Genomic DNA, 19703 nt, shown 5'->3' with positions numbered 1-19703 from the left:
GGACATGAAAGCAAGCTCTGTCAAGTCTGCTCGGCAACCCTGCTGAGGGAGGGCTGCTTTTCAGTGCTTGTCTTCAAAGGCCCTTCTGTGGTTTGGGGAATCATTTGCAGCTTTTGAAAACTTATCAGTTAACAAAGAATGGCAGCCACTAAAGATAGAAATTAAGGAAATAAAACAAACCCTGCTACAGGAAGTAGCATGAAATACTGCCCAAGAGCAATTGTATACTGCCAATGTGCATAAGAAAATGAGCATGTCTTCTGGGAAGAACACCTGTGCACATATGTGCAAACCCACACACATTCACAAACACCCATGCACACATGTGTACACCCAGACATGCATGTACACACCCATCACACACGTGCACACACACATTTAGACAAGAAAGTGAGCACTTATATATGGTAAGCCAGTGGTATGGAATGAACTGGCTAGAAGGTCAGCTTAGACGCAGATCAACTACTCCATTGGTTTCCATGGAGCCCGTCTGATTTCCACATTCTCCTTCAAAGGGACCTACTGAAACATGGTCTTTAACACTTCACCTCTAACGTCCGCTACCACAGACTGTGACACTGAAATGCAGATTACAGGTCATGTTTAGAGCAAGCTTTAACACAGTCGGACACCTGTGGTAGAGCCCTGTTTTCTTTCCAGTAAGTGTGAAGTGAGTCTGGCCTCTCCCTGGTCACACTGTTGTTTGGTTAGTGGTTCCCTATTGAATCCTTGGCTGGTTCGACATCACCCAGATCCCAGCAGGATGCTGGACCCGGTAGAGACATTTGGAATTGTTGATTCCAACACATCCCAGTACTGTGTCCTTACACAGACCGCCCCTTATGTATAAAGAGAAACATAAAGAGAAGGGCCAGCATGGGCTGAAGTGAGGAGGGGTGGCAGGAGCCCTGGAACAGCACAGACAAGCTGTGTCTGCAAGCTCTGACAGTCTCAGGAGTGCGGAGAGAACGGAGTGGGTCACAGGCAGCCATGGTGAGTACAGGCATGCCAGAGACACACTGTGCCTGCAGTTCTGTGAAGCTGTATCTTGCATCCTGTGGCAAGGCCTGTTCCCTTCTCTGGAACACTCTCCAGGCCGCACTGCTGATCTGTCACCTTGTGCCCACTTGGGTCACCTTTCTTGGGCCTCAAGCCAGTTTGAACTGCATTGTTTTATCCGTGAGCGGAATGAGACACTGAGCAATTCATAGTCTTCTGGAAAGCCTGCCTGCAAACTCCCAGCCAGCTTCCTCTCTCACCCGGCCTTCCCGCTGAGCACAATGAGGCATTGATAGCCTTGTTTACATTGACCTCCTCCTGAGATTGAAGACAAGGTCTTCCAAGCTCACCCAGATGGCACACAACCGAAGCAGAAAACAAGCTTAGGTTTTATCTGAAACATTCCTCTAAGTGCAAAATGGGGCTGAAGAACCAGAAGAAGCTGAGACCCAGAAGGGGCTTTGGGGCCTTCAAAACAGACCTGTGGCTGAGAGCAAACACGGCTATCTGTGCAAACACTTTCTTATCCAAACCCAGGCCGTGCAGACATCTGTCTGTCCTTGACGCCTGTTTGTCAGGGATGTTACTCACCCCTGCGCGACTTAACGGCCTTACACCCAGAGGCACAGAAAAGCAGTCTGCCGAGTGTTTCCAAGTCAGGGTGAAATGCGATTAGAAGCCCCATTGCTGGTGCCCGGCACCCCCACCCCCCACGAAGACTCCCCAGTGTGGCAGAGAGAAGCCTAGGGCTCGCAGGACACCCTGGGTGCCAGATGCAAGTTCTAAACTGGAGCATATGGTCCCAACCAAAGGACAATGAGGCCAAATGGACGAAGTTCGCTTTCTTTTCTCTGACTCGGGCTTCTAGGAAACCACCACACAAGGTTTTGGAAGAGTTTTCCGTCAGAGCCAGGGTGGGTTCCACTAACCTTTGCCTCTTCGCTCACATCCCAGGTGAAGGAAACTGCGTTGTACGCGATCTCTTCGATGTTCCCGATGGTGTTGAAGCTCTCCTTGTAATCAGCTACAACATTGAAAGAGAAAAGGGCTTAGCACAGCAGCCAGGTGAGGAGTACACGCCCGTGGTGCCTGCACTTGGGAGGTAGACTGGAGGATCTGGAGTTCAGGGTTATCCTGGCCACAGGGCAAGTTTGCGATCTTGGCTTAAAACACACACAAACACATACACACAATTTGTCATGAGCAAGTTTTAAATTTACCTATTTTTCTGGCTATCACTGTGACAAGCTACAAATTCCTGCTGATAGTATTCTTCCACCACTGAAAAACTTCACACACGTCCTTTTATTAAAGGAGTAAATCTATATAAACCATGCCTTTATCTGATTAGGTCCTTAGTTCGTTTTTTTTTTCCCTGCTCATCTTCCTACTGGCTTTCTTGACAGGTCCTCCACAGGGATTTTTTTTTTTTTTTTTAAACAAAATATTCTGGCAATCAGGTGGTGTCACAGAGACTTCAGTAAAGAAAGTACAGGCGAGAGAAGGTTCTCCGTGTGCAGTGACGGTGCCAGGGATCAAACACAGGGCCGAGCATATGCCAAGCACATGCCAAAGAAAGACATTCATAAAGCGAACTTTTGTACTTCAGAGAGTTGAGGGACTCACACTTGGCTGACAGGCACCTGAGCACGCCAGGCTCGGACCTACCTTCACTCTTTACAGCTTAGGCGTTCATAACCTGTAGTGCTCGAGCCAAGGTTGTGGATGCAATAAATATTTAGGATGTACTTACACTACAAAGGTGTTGGCTATTGTTTCAGAGCTCAGATTTAACTGGGTGTCCTGTATTTTATCTGGCAGCCCTCACCATGGATCCCTGTCCTGAACCTCACTCTGAACTCCCTCACTCAGGTTAGCCTCGAAACTCAGAGATCCGCTCGCCTCTGCCTCCCAAGTGCTGGGTTCAAAGGTGTGCGTCCCCAGTGTCCTGCTGTGACTTCACTCTTACTGGTCACTTAGCTGACAGCTAGTGGTTTCCACACCAGTGTTTCATTTATTTTTACAGCTAAATTTTATATAAGTTTAATTATATTTCACTGAAGTAAATTCTCAGGGGCAGAAGGTGTAGCCTGCTGGTAGGGCTGGGGGAAGGAGGGATTGGGTTCAATACCCAGCACCAAAACAAAAGGAATTTTAAAAAGCATATTCTCAGAAACCAGGTTTTTGTTTTTTATTTTGTTTTGTTGAGACAAATTCTCACTGGGTAGCCCAGGCTGGCCTGAACTCACAGAGATCTGCCTGCTTCTGCCTCCCAAGTGCTGGGGTTAAGGTTGTGGGCCACCAGGCCCAGCTACAATTTTCAGGCTAACTGATTTAGTCAAACTGTTTTAGGGAAGAACAATTTACACTCAGCGTGATGTGTTCTCTCTTCCCCGATTGTCTCTCTCCAAACTGGGATTCAAAACCTGGTCTCTTACTGCTTTAATCTACAATCCTGGATTGTAAAAGGGTTGACTATTCCTTCTTTGGCCTCTGGAAATTTGTATTTCTTCTTGGAATTTTTATTTTTTTAAGCTCATTCATTTATTTTGGCTTTTCTAATTTTGTTCTTGTTCACTTTTCTCTTAAGGCAGTCAAGAGTTTCTGCTGATTTTAAAGTAAATACTCAAAGCTAAATGAGAAAAAAACAAAACTAAATAAAACAAACGACGTTGCACCCTACAGTTTCCAGTACTGTACTGTGAGACGGTCACGGACTGTTGTCTGTGCTTTTGGAAGCCAACAGACTCTCCTGTTTCTGAGAGAGAGGGAGAAAGCCAAATTTAAAATTGAATTCCTAGGGCTGGAGAGATGGCTTGGAGGGTAAGAGCACTGGCTGCTCTTCCAGAGGTCCTGAGTTCAATTCCCAGCAACCACATGGTGGCTCACAGCCATCTGTAATGAGATCTGGTGCCCTCTTGTGTGCTGGCAGAACACTGTATAAATAAATAAATAAAATAAAATTCTTGGATTCTCCAGTAAGTGACTCACAAGATAAAATTCTGTTTGAGCAAAGAGCAGTTTGGAGGTCCGCAGTAAATAAGAAAGCCAATGTCACGTCAGAAATTAAGACAAACCAAGGGGGGTTGATCAAGCACTTAAGACATTGTGGGTTCCTACATCACAAGGTTTTACTTTCCAGTTTTAATTTCTCCCCTAAGAGACTGAAGCAAGGACAGGATTCCCCACCAGACACAATACACACACACACACTAGAGTCTCTACCCTTGTCCTCAACCAACAAACGTGACAATCAAAATGTTTGCTGTGTACAGAAAATGTCCTCACTAGGTCCCTGATCTTCTAGCTTTTTCAATATAGGAAACAGAATACAAATAAACACATAAATATAGATAAACAAGACAATTATCCTAAGTTTGCCTGCTTTTCCAAATGAATCTTGATTTTTTTTCTTTTCACTAATGTTTCTAGCCCATCAAAACCAGAAAAACAAGATGAAGGCAGTTCTTATTAATTATGATAATTTACACACAAAAGGACAGTCGTGCAGCTAGCGAGGAGCACTGGAAGAATTGGAATCATGGGGAGGAGTAACGCTAATGAAGCCATGCTGTCATCCATAAAGCCGAAATCTGCAGGCTGAGGTTGCCATGTCCTCCACACAAGTCAGGGCAAGTAGCCTGGAAGCACATGGTCACGGAGATCCTCCAGGGTGTGTCAGGATGCCCCAGGCAGAGGGGTACTCATGGATTCCCATGGCTTACAGACTGCCTGACAAGTGCTGCTCAAATGTTTGAGGCCATCAGAGGCAGCAGAGGGCTTTGGTGAGGTGCAGGCCACTGCCAGAGATTCTCAGGAGCATGGAGTGTGGCCAAAACAGTGTTTCTGCCAGCTCCCAGGTCGCCTCATGTGGCTCCTTTGCACCTAGTTTCTACACGTGAGAAGTCGAGGTTCTGTGGCAAGATGGATCTTTTGGGTGCCTTTGTTTCCCACCGCACATAGTCTTAGAAAACACCTTAGTCTTTCCTGTAACAGACTACTTGTCCCAAAAAACTTTACTTCTTGATGGACAGACACCGGCCTTATAAAGGCAGACCAGTTATCTATCCTTAACAAAGGAAGAATAGGGTGCTTCTTTTTTTTTTTTTTAAGATTTACTTATTATGTTATACAGTGTTCTGTATGTATGTATGTCTGCAGGTCAGAAGAGGGCACCAGATCTCATTATACATGGTTGTGAGCCACCATGTGGTTGCTGGGAATTGAACTCAGGACCTCTGGAGGAGCAGCCAGTGCTCTTAACCACTAAGCCATCTCTCCAGCCCCAAGCAAGGGGGGACAAACAAAAAAACATCTCCAGAACCTGAAGCAAGAGAAGGCTGAGGGAGTTCAAGCCAGCCAGTCTATGAAAACCAAAGGCACTGACCCTTGGGAAAATGATGCTGGCATTTTTAACCGTGTCTGTCAGAAGGTACCGAGGACACCTGTGTGCACACTCCCCATATGCATTTCTGGCAAGTTATATTCTGCATAGAAATTATGGGATGCCACTGTGTTTAATTTTGCAGGAGGTATGAGGGTGAGTAAATCCTTCTGTTATCTTTTACTTTCATCTTCTGCATACAATCAGTGGTCTGTTAATTGGGTGTTTTATTTTAATTCAGACTGAGGCTTCCTCAAACTGATGGTAGGGCACTGTGGTGTTGGATGGCAGTCAAAGGAACAGCTAGCTCCTGCGCCTTAATTAAGCTTCGTGCGCTTGGAGAATTATAACTACCCCCTTTAATTATTCTATACATATTGTTGGAGATTAAACAGAGTGATATAATTAATACAGAAGATGGCACTCTCCTAGAAGACACAGATTCTGTCTGGACTAGTGAAATAATGAAGGTGGAATGCTGAAGCCAGCCTGGGAACCATGCCAATTCTGTGCACAGCCACACCAGCCTCATCAGGGGCTCTTCCCTCACGCTGAGAATGAGGCATGGTAGATATGCAGTGATTCCAAAGGCCCACCTGGAGGGGGAAAGTCAGGATACAGGGAGCGAGCACATTAGCTGTGGAAACCTGGGCATGTGAACTCTTCTCTGGGACCCTCAACGAGTCACCACTGCAGAGCAGAGACTCTAAGGAATGCACCGCTGCTTCAACACGGTGGACGGTGGTCATACCTGACCCCAAACATCTGCGCCCCACTTCTGCAAGCCTGAGCAGATGAACTCACAGAGCAAAGCAGGTCATCTGAGGAACACTCAGCTCTGATTTGAAAAAGGTGGAAGAAACACAAACCTTGTCTAAATGGGTTCTGAGATGCCCCCACACCACACCACCCCGTTCTTCTAAATCAAAAAGCGGCATTTTAAAGTCTGTGTGACCCATGAAAGAGTTCAACACCGAGCTCATGATTTTCTTTATTATGCTCTTACCAAGTCACAGGTAACCCACCCGGGTGTCCTTGATATGCTGACGCTTGAGCTGATGCTGACAAGCACTAAATCATTTGCACCATTTTTTCCTGGTCCATGAGCAAGCAACAGCCGCCATTTCTTTGAGAGCCAAGTGTGAGCTAGCACTGTGCTAAACACACACACACTTCTGTAGCCACCCCTAAACCTTTACTGAAACCTCACTTCCCAAAGTGAGAAACACGTAAGTGCCAGTGGCGCACACCTTTAATCCCAGCACTTGGGAGCAGAGGCAGGTGGATCTCTGTGAGTTCGAGGCCAGCCTGGTCTACAGAGTTCTAGCATGGCCAAGGCTACACAGAGAAACTGTCTCGGGAAAAAAAAGAAAAAAAAAAAAAAAAGGAAGGAGGGGGAGGGGGAGAGAGAGAGGGAGGGAGGGAGAGAGAAGTAAGCAACACATAAGCACATTAAGTGCCTCTCCAACGCTGCCATCACTCGGTTCGTGTCTTAGTCTGTTTTCTGTTACTGCAACTGAATACCACAGGCTTTAGTAAATTGCTTTAAAAAGAAAAAAAAAAATAGCTTGTAACCTTCCAGGCTGAGAAGCCCAAAACAACGGCCTATGGTAAGAGTTTTCATACTTCATCAGCATGGGGTGGAGGAGATCACATGAGACACAGAGGGAGCGTTCCAGCTCAGGAGCTTCACCCGCTTCCTACAGAGTTAGCTGTACACCTTCCTCTCACGACCTCATCTAGTCATTCCCACCTCAGACACGTTAGCACACAGACTGGGGTTGGGCTGCCAGCACATGAACTCTGGGAAACACACTACAGCCACACTGGTTGGTGAACAGCCAAGCTGGGGCCAGCAGCTACAAAGCTCTGTCTACACACACAGCCGAACCCTTTTGGCTGCTGTGACATAAAATCTTTCAAGTGTGCACCTTTTTAAGACACAATCCAGAACGTTTATGGGTGAGATTATGAATGTATAATGTGACCTGCACTGAGAGACTCTTCCGTGTTCTTAAACCGTAGTAGGTAATGTGTCTCCGTTATCTTCTCTCCATGCTCATTATCATAGCCTCCCTGGGGTGGTTTTAAATGACATCCTTCCTAGGATTCTCTTTGCACTACATCTATGTTTGTGTTTGGTTTCTAGGGCAGGAGTTGTATAGGACAATGTTACAGATTTCAAACCATAACAATACAAACAAAATTAAGAAAAACATTGTATTATAGACTATTATTATGTTCCATGTATGCTATTATTTTTTATAAGATTTGATTTCATTTTTTAAGAAGGCTGGTCCTAGGGCCTGGGGCCCTGGGCTCAGTGGGTAAAGTGTTTTCTATGCAAAATATGACTGAGTTTAGACCACACACAGATCTGCGCAGATACAAACAGATATGCACACACAGGTGTGTCTTGATCTGCAAATGACTTCGGAATAATAGTGAAATAATAAATAAATAAAATGATAGTTCATATCCTATGTGTAAACATATAACTGCACATACATATGAGCCTATACATACACCATGGCTTACAACTTGGCTAGACATAAACTTTTCTAATTGGTCTATGTGACTCAGAGAGTTTTAACTTTTGTTGCTGGCCTTTAACATCAATCTGTGAACTACAATGTATAAAAATCAAATTGTGCTTTGGTGATAATTTACACTTCTGTATGATGTGAACTGTTCATTATTTGTCCCGGGTGTGTGTGTGTGTGTGTGTGTGTGTGTGTGTGTGTGTGTGTGTGTGTGTGTGCTGAGCTCTCATTAGCATCTGGCAGAGTCTCTGTTTATGGAGCAGCTCCACCCTCTCATTAAAATGGGGTAGGGAGGGGGCGTGTCTTCCAGAATCCACTACACTGGTCCTCCCTGGAACATTCCTTCTGATCAGCCACTCAGGCTCGAATATTCTGGAGAAAAGACAAGCTGTTTATCAGAAAAGGCTCATTAAACAATAATGTTCTGGTCCTGGAAAGACAAGACTTCCTAAGGGCAGACAGGGGAATGGAGAAAGACTCCAAAAGTACAGCTTCGAATTTCCAAATCCAGCCTCTGTTTTTGTTTGCTTTTAAACAATTTCCCATTTGTCTGATCCAGAAAAACTAATAATTTCTAGCTAGGCTTAAAAGGAGAATCTCCCCTGGTTTATTAGTGTGTACTATGTTTCTACACTAGGTAATTGAATCTTAGTTACCTAGGTCTTATCAAAAAACCTAGTGTGTAATTAAAGGGCAGCTAATACAAGCAATCGCATTGCTGGGCTGGAGGACAGCTCCGTCTGGCAAACGCTGCCCTTGCTAGCACCAGTGTCCAAATTCAATTCCCCAGAATCCAGGTTTAAAAAAAAGTAGCGCGTGATGTCATGCTTGCAATCCTAAAGTAGGGAGACAGGGACAGACAGGTTCCTGGGTCGAGGTCCAGGCCAGCGTGCAGTGCTGTCTCCAAAATACAAGGTGGTCAGCACCTGGAGACTGACAGCCAAGGTCACCCTGCAGCTTCCACATGTTCGTTCTCTCTGTCTCCCTGTCTGTCTCTATGTCTCCCTGTCTGTCTCTCCCTCTCTCTGTGTCTTCTCCACACACACAGAAAAATGACACCCAAATGAGTTCACACAGAGTTGAGTCCACCCAAGCATGCTTCCCTGTTAACTGGACAAGAGCATGTGTGCTTACCACAACTGCCCCAGACACTCAAGAGTGCCCAGAGCATTGGTTCAACTACTCAGCACACGATATCTGTACCAGGTGCCGGGTAAGTAAAGGTTCTAAGGGAACTCTGTTCGTTCAAATAACCGGGTCATCGGGTGGAAGGACAGAAGGACAGTCAAGTGAATACAGCAACGCGATAAATCCTGATGGGGGGCGGGGGAGGCTACCTACTCTACTGAGACGCCCAGGGAGACTCGTCCAGGGGGTCGGGACTGGGTCTTAAGTGAGCTATGTCCTGCAGGTGGGGGGAGGGTGTGTCACTGCGAGAAGAGCCCCGAAGAACAAGGAAGTTGAGAATAAGGGGGGGAAGGCAGAAAAGGTGAAAGAAAATATCCCTACAGACACAGCACGGAACAATTTTCAGAGAAGACATTACGCTGGATTGAGACGTGAATAGATTAGGATCTGAGGTGAAATCTAGAAACAAGGAAGAGAGGGGACAAGGGCTGGCGTTTGGGAATGAGCCCCAACCTCTGGTGCTCAGTACATGGAGCTTGACCCCTCCCCAGAGGGAAATGGAGAGCCCAGGGCCACTCATATCAGGGAGAAAATGAGTCTCCCCGGGGGTGTTGACCCAGACAGCATGAGCTGCTGAAATTCAAATTGAGACATGCATACAATAAACAGAAACCCAAGTCGATCTACTATTACCAAAAATTATTGTCTGTCTGAACTAATATTAAGCTTTAAAGAGCACTTGCCTTTTACGATTTTTTAAATACCTAACCTTCACACCTGATGATGCTTTTATCACACAAATATTTCCCAACCAAAGCTGAAGATGAAAAGGAATTTCCAGCAACCACGGCTTCAGCACCGCCCTCCGAAGCAGAGCCTGCCTTACCCTGCATGGGGCAAAATCACAGGAGGATCTGGAGGGTTCCTGGCCTGCACCCCACACGCCCCCTCACAGCTGGTTCTGAAGAGGAAACAGACTTGCTCTCTGGCTCGGCCTCAGAGCCTCTTGCTGGCTTCCAGACTGTTTTCAAAGCTGGGGGGTGGGGGGTGGGAGAATCTCAGGGTTTTGTTTTATTTTGAAATTAAGTTTAATTTTTAAGTACGTTTCGAAGTATGGAAGCAATCTAAACAATGTCCTAAGATGAACTTACTTGACTGGTTGCGAAGGAGAGAAGCCCTACACTTTCCACGCGGTAGGAGAAGGGGGGTCTGACTATTCCGGCACTGGGGCAGCCCTGAGCCAAGCTGAGCGAGGAGTGGCCAGTGGCTAGATCTCCTTGTGGGGCTCATCTCCTCCCTGGGCCACAAATCCACCTTCATTGACCGGCTGGACACTAACTGCCTTTCCTCATTTTCTACCTCTCAGAGTAGCCAGCCTGGGACTTCTTATAAAACTGTAAGGAGGCATATCCACACAGCAGAGCCAGGCTCCTCCAGCAAACTCTGCAGGAAAAGAAGATTTAATTTGAAAACAATTCTTATTTTCATGAGTCTGGCACAGAAGCTCCAACCCGAACAATTCACAATGGGCATCGGGACTCTGGGCTCGAGAACCTTCAGGAAGACTTCATTTGATCCTCAGACAAAATTAAACTTACAGGAATGTTTTCATGTCATTGCAACTGAGTTTTCATACAAACATCTTCCTTCACATGAAACTATTACAATGGGACACGATTTTAAAATGACTCTTAAGACATAAGTTTATGTCGGGACACACATACTCACAAATCCTATAATGGCATGCTAATAACCGAAAATCAAATGTATAATTACAGGATTTCTATTAACTACACCTAATAAACCCTGAAGCAGGAAAGAACTCCGAGCCAATATTAAAGTCCGAGATTGAATAACAACATAAGTTAGCTTAACTACTTATAAAATGTTGTCCATTGGCACTGCAAAGTACTGGTGCTTCTTTGGACATCAAAACCTGCTTCCCCCCGGGAACATGTGAAACATTGTGATGTGCGTTATTTTGGACCATCTGAGCTATACCACAGTGAGAGAATCCAGGACTGTGTCTGGGAGAAATGCTGTATGCATGTGTTACAAGCTGGCGGTGGGTCTATTTCTAGGGTGCTAATGAGTTGCAGACTATCATCTCCTTTACTTTCCTGTTTGAAAGGTAACAGAAAAATACCCACTCAAAGCTGAGTAGACTTCATAAATCCACTTCACTTTTGGACTTGTGATCCATTTCCAGGATTTCTCCATGGATCACACTTATAAAAGTAGTGGCTTTCTTATGCAAATGAGTCCAGGGGCCTGCCAACCTGCTCTATAGTGGACAGTTGCCCTAGTGTGCAGACACCAGTCTGAACTCAGTCCCTGGCCCACCTCCACTCCCCCAGGACCTTACCGCCACCACCCCTGGGAGAGGGGGCAGTCACTACCAGCTGGCAAAGCTGTGTGGCCCTTTCACGGTCCTCTTCTCCTTCCTCCCAACTCCATCACTTATCAGGGGATGGATGGCATTTTTTCCCTTTTCCAAATTGTGGTCCCTTTCCCACTGTGTCCCTTCCCCACAAGCTGGCCCAGAATTCACTCTCCCATTACAATCCTGACAGATGTCCAAAATGCTTATCCCAAACCCCCCAAATTAAGTACTTCAACACACTATGGAGAAAGATCATGTGTCCCAACACTATGTTTGCCTCTTATTTCTAGACATTCTCTACTGTCTCTACTCACATGCATTTTGAAAGGCTGACATGCCAATCTCACAGGACCACTTGGAAAAATGGTAATATGTAGGGAGAGTTTCTAGGATCCCTCTCTGATGTATCCTGGACACACCAAATCCATTTTGTTCAATAATAGAAAAGCACAGATTTGCTAAAAACAGGTAAGCATATATAAAGAGCACATGGGCATGTGTATGCTCCTGGGTGTGTGTGTGAGAGCACACACACACACACACACACACACACACACACACACACACACACACACACCATATCTCTGCAAAAACGATGTTGTGGAGAGACAAGACAATGTCAAAGCAGGAGGAAGGAGACTCCAGGTTTAGTCCCTTCCACCGTCTCACGCTGATGCTCCTCTGTAAAGACACTGGGGAGGGCAGTAGTGAAAGGACCGAAGAGCGTCCTCGCTGCTCCACACAGCTCCAGGTCTGGCCACCAACGCTCAACAAAGCTCTGGGGTAGCCAACCAGGTCTTAGGTGGCCAGAGCCAATGGGCTTCCAGTACTGGGGCCTTGCAGGCCTGTGGAGCCCTGTGCACCCTCTCCAGCTCAGACAGCTTCCATTAGGCCTCAGTGTGTGCTACATGGAAACAGCTTACCCAGGGACCCTTTAAAACGTGAGATCAGCAGGTTCCACTAGTGGGTCATGGATCTGATGGAAACACCTTGACCCAGGGACCCTTTAAAACGGGAGATCCACTGGTGGGTCATGGATCTAGCACTCTCACATTACCATCAATCTCCTTCAAAAAGCAAATCTTGCCACAACCAAATTTTCTCTGTATGCTCCACTTTTCCTGCTTCCTACATTGGTTCTCTCTCTCTCTCTCTCTCTCTCTCTCTCTCTCTCTCTCTCTCTCTCTCTCTCTCTCGCTCTCTCTCTCTCTCTCTCATACATGAAAGAGCTTGAGTCTCTCCTGTCTTTTCTGTGTGACAGCCCTGGCTGTCCTGGAACTCACTTTGGAGACCAGGGTGGCCTCAAACTCAGGGACCCAGCTGCCTCTGCCTCCCGAGTGCTAAGATTAAACATGTGTGCCCCCACTTCCTGTTTCTCCTATCTTCCTTAACAGGTCTATAAATAGTTTTCCACTATCATTGTCTAATCTTGACCATTGTATCTAGGCAGGTGCCGTTTCCTGGCTTACGGCGTCTTTTAGTTCCTTTTTAACTCACACAGCCTTGACATCCCTTCAGAAATATCTACCCTCAGAAACTATTCTTTGGACATTTTAGTTGTTCAGCTCCTTGCTTCTAGGTACTGGCAATGTGAGATTAAGGCCCTTTCCTTAACTATGTTTTAATCACCAGGGCTGAGAAAGGCCTGGCCTACAGAAGGTGCTCAATAAATATCAGCTGAATGACTGTATGCATGTATTTCTCCAAGTTGGTGTGGAAAAAATGTGGGCTCATCACTGACTCAATGCCTGACTATAATGAGGCCTTTAAACTCAAAGACAATCAAACAAGAAATATCATTTAAATGCCTTTTCCCTGTGGGAGGCACAATTGACACAGAGGGCTTCTTGAGCAGCAGGATGTAAACGTATTTACAGCCTGGAACAGTTGCCATTACTCAAGGCGATCATGGGAAAGAGCTCGTGTGACTTGGAGAACTTTGTGTGCTTGTTTGTTTGACTTCTGTGGAGTTGGAGCTCATGGATAACACTTCAGCCCCACCCCAAGCAGTATGAACCAATGCGTAGGACCCACACAACCGGCCCGGCTTTCAGATATTCCAGGCCTACACAACAGTCCCAGTCAGGCAGAGGAACATCCTCAGTGTCGGAAGGACAGAGCAGTAGGCCATCAGAGTGACTGTATGAGCATGTGACCAGAGCCAAGAGCCAGCCAGGCGCTGCGATACAGCAAAGAAACCTAGGGCAGGCGAGCGGGCGAGCAGCCGCCATGAGGGTTCCATCCACCCACACTCGCCGAGTGTGGGCTGGGATGGAGTTCCCGCCCCGCCATCTCACATCTCAGCTTTCAGGCAACACAATGATTGTTTTGAGGGTGAATCCTTATCTATCTATTTATCTATCTATCTATCTATCTATCTATCTATCTATCTATCTATCTACCTACCTACCTAAATATCTATTTATCTGTCTGTCTGTTTGTTTGTTTGTTTATTTTGCATCCCGAGGATGGATTTTTTTAAACCGACCCTCCGCCAGCATGAGAACCTCACACACACATCTGCTCGTGCGTTCATTCAGTGTTTACCTCTGCACTCACTGTGTCTCTGGCTTTGTGCTGTGCACAGAGCAGAGGAACAAAACTGACCCTGCTCTCAAATGGAGTTTACCATCTAGAGAGAGAAAACAGGAAGACATACAAACATGTACCAATAAACAGCAGGTGACTTGGGGACCAGTTTGATGGAGAAGGAGTGTGATGAGATGGCACCCTGGGTGGGGTGGGAGGGACACTGATGAAGAGACAGCTCAGCTGAGAACTGCCAACTCTGGGAACACAGGCCCCAGCTGGTAGCCTCCTTCCCTCTGCCCCTGCTTGGGTTCCTTTCTTTTTCATGGAACCCAACAGCGGACTCCTGGGGTTGCTCTGAGCCAGCACCTTGCCAGCACAAAGGATGAGGCATGGGAGATGAAGGGGTGACCTCAAAGAAATAAGCTTTGTAAAGAGAGGCAAAAACCCTCCTGCTGTAACAGAATCCAAGAGCTGGCAAATGTCCCTGAGCATGAGTACAAGGGCATGATGGGTAGATCAAAGGCTTGGTGGTGGGGGAAGGTCTGTGGGGGGGAAGATCTGTGGGGGGGAAGGTCTGTGGTGGGGGAAGGTCTGTGGGGGGGAAGGTCTGTGGGGGGGGAAGGTCTGTGGTGGGGGAAGGTCTGTGGGGGGGAAGGTCTGTGGGGGGGGAAGATCTGTGGTGGGGGAAGGTCTGTGGTGGGGGAAGTCTGTGGTGGGGGAAGATCTGTGGTGGGGGAAGGTCTGTGGGGGGGAAGGTCTGTGGGGGGGGAAGTTCTGTGGTGGGGGAAGGTCTGTGGGGGGGAAGGTCTGTGGTGGGGGAAGGTCTGTGGGGGGGAAGATCTGTGGTGGGGGAAGATCTGTGGGGGGGAAGGTCTGTGGGGGGGAAGATCTGTGGTGGGGGAAGGTCTGTGGTGGGGGAAGGTCTGTGGTGGGGGAAGATCTGTGGGGGGGAGGTCTGTGGGGGGGAAGATCTGTGGTGGGGGAAGGTCTGTGGGGGGGAAGGTCTGTGGTGGGGGAAGATCTGTGGGGGGGAGGTCTGTGGGGGGGGAAGTTCTGTGGGGGGGAGGTCTGTGGTGGGGGGAAGTTCTGTGGGGGGGAAGGTCTGTGGGGGGGAGGTCTGTGGGGGGGGAAGTTCTGTGGGGGGGAGGTCTGTGGGGGGGGGAGTTCTGTGGGGGAGAAGATCTGTGGTGGGGGAAGGTCTGTGGGGGGGGAAGTTCTGTGGGGGAGAGGTCTGTGGGGGGGGGAAGTTCTGTGGGGGGGAGGTCTGTGGGGGGGAAGTTCTGTGGGGGGGAAGGTCTGTGGTGGGGGAAGGTCTGTGGTGGGGGAAGATCTGTGGTGGGGGGAGGTCTGTGGGGGGGGAAGTTCTGTGGGGGGGAAGGTCTGTGGTGGGGGGAAGGTCTGTGGTGGGGGGAAGGTCTGTTGGGGGGAAGGTCTGTGGGGGGGAAGATCTGTGGGGGGGAAGGTCTGTGGGGGGGGAAGGTCTGTGGGGGGGAAGGTCTGTGGGGGGGGAAGGTCTGTGGTGGGGGAAGATCTATGGTGGGGGAAGATCTATGGTGGGGGAAGGTCTGTGGGGGGGGAAGGTCTGTGGTGGGGGAAGGTCTGTGGGGGGGAAGGTCTGTGGGGGGGGAAGGTCTGTGGTGGGGGAAGGTCTGTGGGGGAGAAGGTCTGTGGGGGGGAAGGTCTGTGGGGGGGAAGGTCTGTGGGGGGGAAGGTCTGTGGTGGGGGAAGGTCTGTGGTGGGGGAAGGTCTGTAGGGGGGGAAGATCTGTGGGGGGGAAGGTCTGTGGGGGGGGAAGGTCTGTGGTGGGGGAAGGTCTGTGGGGGGGAAGGTCTGTGGGGGGGAAGGTCTGTGGGGGGGAAGGTCTGTGGGGGAGAAGGTCTGTGGGGGAGAAGGTCTGTGGGGGGGAAGGTCTGTGGGGGAGAAGGTCTGTGGTGGGGGGGAAGGTCTGTGGTGGGGGAGAAAGTCTGTGGGGGGGGAGGTCTGTGGTGGTGGTGGGGGGGGGAGGTCTGTGGTGGTGGTGGTGGGGAGGTCTATGGAATTTGACCTCTGGCAGGGATAGGAGTGGAAATGGAGGGAACACAGATGGGGGCTAGTCACCTTAGCACCCTACAAAGTGAGGTGAAAATACACTCATGCCCATACTTAAAAATGTGGCAGGCATAATTTAGAGACTGAGTCCTATAATGCCCACCTCTAAAGACTGCCGGGCATGGTAGCACATTCCTTTAATCCCAGCACTTGAGGCAGGCAGATCCTTTAAAACTGAGGCCAGCCTGGGCTACAGATGAGTTCCAGGTCAGCCACAGCTACAGAGTGAGACCCTGTATCAAAAAAAGAACTTAGGCTTAGGTCAACAAGATGGCCAGTAAAAGATGCTTCCAAGCCTGAGGGCGTGAGTTCAAGTCCAGAAAACCATATGGTAAAAAGAGCCAATTCCCACAAGCATCCTGACTTTCACATGGGCGCTGTGGCACACCCATGCTCACACACACAATGAACTTCAGTTAAAGAGACCTTGCCTCAGTTTCTTATTCCAGCTTGAAGGTCCCCGCCTGGAGGGCTCAGATGAACTTAACCACAGACACTGGTGGAAATTTGGGAACTGTCTTTTTGTTATTGTTAGACTTATTGATCTTACTTTCTGAGTGTTTTGCCTGCATGGATTTATGGGTACCATGTGCATACCTGGTACCCAGGGAGGACATAAAAGGCATTGGATCTGGAACTGGATTTACAAATGCTGTGAGCAGTCATGTGGGTGCTGGGAATCGAACCCGGGTCCTCTGCCAGAGCAGAGGTTAGCAAAAGGCTTAACCACTGCGCCATCTCCAGCCAGGGAATGTGGGTTTTTGAATCTTGGCTTTAACCTTCAGCTACATAGTGTCTCCCTGAGCAATTTCCAGGCTGAAGTTCGAGTCCAAGTTCTGAAATCATAGGAGAAAAAAGCTGACTTTATGCTTTGGTCTCAGGCTGGAAGCAAGCAGCCCAGTCTCCCATGAAGCTTCTTGCGAAAACTCAGTTCAAAGATGAAATGTGTGTGTATGTGTTTGCATGTGTGTTTGTGTGTGTGTGTGTGTGTGTGCAAGTGCACTTGTGTGAGTGTGCATGTGCACATCTGCATGCACACGCACTCCGCATTCACACATGCTTGGGGGGCTCTCTGGAGGAGAAAAGGCTGGAGGCGAATGGGAGGTAATAAAGAAGAGGTTTATCTGAAGGGCTAGAGAGGCGGGAAATTACTGCCATCCCTGAAAACTGAACCCTGAAACAGTGTTAGAGCTGAACCGCCAGACATGCCAGCAAGATGCCTTTATTACTTGTCTTATTTGAACTGAGCCCATATTTCTGTTTAATTGCTTCTCTCATTTTCTTGGGCAATAATTATAAGACTAACTTCTCAAATAAAATAAAATTGCTCCTCTGCTCTACACAGGCAGTTATAGGACAGGTTAGGGCAAGTCTCCCCGGTCCTTTGTCCCGGTCTCGGGGTTTCTGAGCACTGGATTGGATTAGGAAGACAGTTCTTATCCCAGAACTTGTCCTGATTTGAGGAGAACTCACTCACACAGTAGACCCCTCTCCCTGCCTCAGTCCCCTGTGTGTCTCCCTCGGTCCACCCAAGCCCTCTGTGTGGGGGGCTGAGGGAAAGGAGGAAATGGAGTAGCTTAACGCTTCTACGGAGTCTATTAAATTAGTTTCCAAATGTCCTCTGGTGACTCTCTAACCTAGTCACTGGTTAACCTCTGCCATCGGTCCAGGGAGTTACCGAGGGTGCCATGAGGAAAATATCCACAAAATCCCTTGTGTTGTATCAGAAATGAAAGCAAGTATCTTTTTACTGGCTTAATACTTCATGATGCCCGGTGAAAAATCTGCCTTCTGCCTACATTCACCGGGACCACAGCCTCAGTCTAAAGAAGGGGTTATGACCATAAATATAAGAAAAGGTATTTTTTTATGTGAATAATGTTGCTAAACCCATCTATTACTGCCTATACTTTCAAGAAATGTCTGGAAATTTTTAAATATGCTCCCCAGTTCCTCCGACTCCTCTCTGGGTCTAGGAAGCTGATCTCCACAAATTCTACGTCTCGGGGCCTGTGCCCCCGGCCTTGGGTTTGATCTACCCGTTAGAAGCCCGGGCAGGGAACTCAGAAGCAGGAAAGCCTGGGCACTTCTCCCGGTTGGCACTGAGCCCACAGCTGGCAGCTGCTCCTCTGGGGTTCCACCTCCCAGTGGAAAACTGCTTCCTCTGTGGTCCCAGCTCCCGCTGGGTGGCTTCCCTTCTGATTCTCCAGCCCCTCAGATACCATCTGGATTGCCTCCCAATACGCCATCCTTTCCAACCTTGGCAAAGAACTACCTAACTACTTGGCATGGTATCTGCCTTCTGTTTGGATCGTGGGTAGACGGTGCTGTCCGGTGCCTCCTTAGTCTCCAGAGAGCAGATACTGCATTGGGGAGTATACAAGAATCTCAGCAGACTCAGTTCTTCTTGACTGGCAGGCAAGGTCTCTCAGATCTTTCCCTAACCACCTACTCTGCAGCAGGTATACACAGGAATGAAAAGGACTTGGGACAGAGCTGCAGATAATAGGTCACTATAGAGACACAAGACATCCCCCCTTCTCAAGGGCTCTTGATCATCATGGTCCTGAGTTTTATTATGTAGAGGGGACAAGGGTTTATCGGACCTGTTTGGCTCACACACAGGGCTGGAAATGTCTTAGAATCTGGCACAGTTGTTGTAAATGCATTGCTGTTGTTCTAGAAGTTGGAGCTGATGGAAGGGAAATGTTGTTCTCTGCTCAGCCTGACTGACGTTCAGCCTGATCTGTGCACTAAGTGTGTTATCGCAGGTAGCATGCACAATCCAGCACCTGCATGGCAAAGGGCCACACAAGCCCCTGCTGCGGTCACTGTGCTGGGCTCTGACTGGCAGCCTGCCAGCTTGCCAGAGCCTAGAGAGTCAAGCAACTTACCGATGTCGAGGACCCTCTGCTTGGCCGTGTGTTGCCGGGAATGCCAGTATTTCCAGTATTTCAGCTGTTCGTCTCGGTTTTTGTCTTCACTGAAGACCACCATCACCACACTCTGCAGGAGAGAACAGCAACCATTACCCTCTGTTCAGCATCCCACTGCCTCACACAGGCCCCACATCTGGCAGCTCTACCATGGGTGTGTTTCTAGAACGTACCTTTTATTGTTTAAGGAAAGTATGAAGAGCCAGGCATGGTGGGAGCTCTGGCCTTTAATCCCAGCACTTGGGAGGCAGAGGCAGGCAGATTTCTAAGTCTGAGGCCAGCCTGGTCTACAGAGTGAGTTCTAGGACAGCCAGGGCTACATAGAGAAACCCTGCCTCAAAAAGAAAAGAAAAGAAAAAAAAAAAACAAGTCCAGAGAATAGGGCCAGGAGATGCCTCAGTGAGCTGGGGTGTTTGTTGCCAAGACTGACAACCTGAGTGAGAGAGACCTCAGAGACCCACAGGGTGGAAGGCGAGAACCAACTCCACAAGTTAGCCTCTGAGCAGGCACTTGTGCATGCACGTGCACACACACACACACTAGAAACAGCACAGAGACACAGAATCCTGTATCAGTTCTTTTTTTTTTTTTTTGGTTTTTCGAGACAGGGTTTCTCTGTGTAGCTTTGCGCCTTTCCTGGGACTCACTTGGTAGCCCAGGCTGGCCTCGAACTCACAGCGATCCGCCTGCCTCTGCCTCCCGAGTGCTGG

General features: G+C 48.3%; 1 protein-coding gene across 1 annotated transcript in view; it reads right to left on the bottom strand.

Annotated features, from left to right (window-relative positions):
- Grhl2 (grainyhead like transcription factor 2) overlaps positions 1-19703 on the bottom strand; it is a 101399-nt gene that overhangs the window by 58056 nt on the left and 23640 nt on the right. The window contains exons 6-7 of the mRNA XM_052747401.1: positions 18952-19063; positions 1929-2023 (exon numbers count right to left, since the gene is read on the bottom strand). Of these exons, the coding sequence (XP_052603361.1) occupies positions 1929-2023; positions 18952-19063 (207 nt within the window). The remainder of the gene's footprint in view (positions 1-1928; positions 2024-18951; positions 19064-19703) is intronic.

This window comes from Peromyscus californicus, unplaced genomic scaffold, assembly GCF_007827085.1.
Source record: "Peromyscus californicus insignis strain IS unplaced genomic scaffold, ASM782708v3 Scaffold_20__1_contigs__length_68692818, whole genome shotgun sequence".
In the NCBI taxonomy this organism is placed as follows: Eukaryota; Metazoa; Chordata; class Mammalia; order Rodentia; family Cricetidae; genus Peromyscus; species Peromyscus californicus.
The sequence above is the reverse complement of the archived record's forward strand: the minus strand, read 5'-3'. Positions and strand labels throughout refer to the sequence as shown.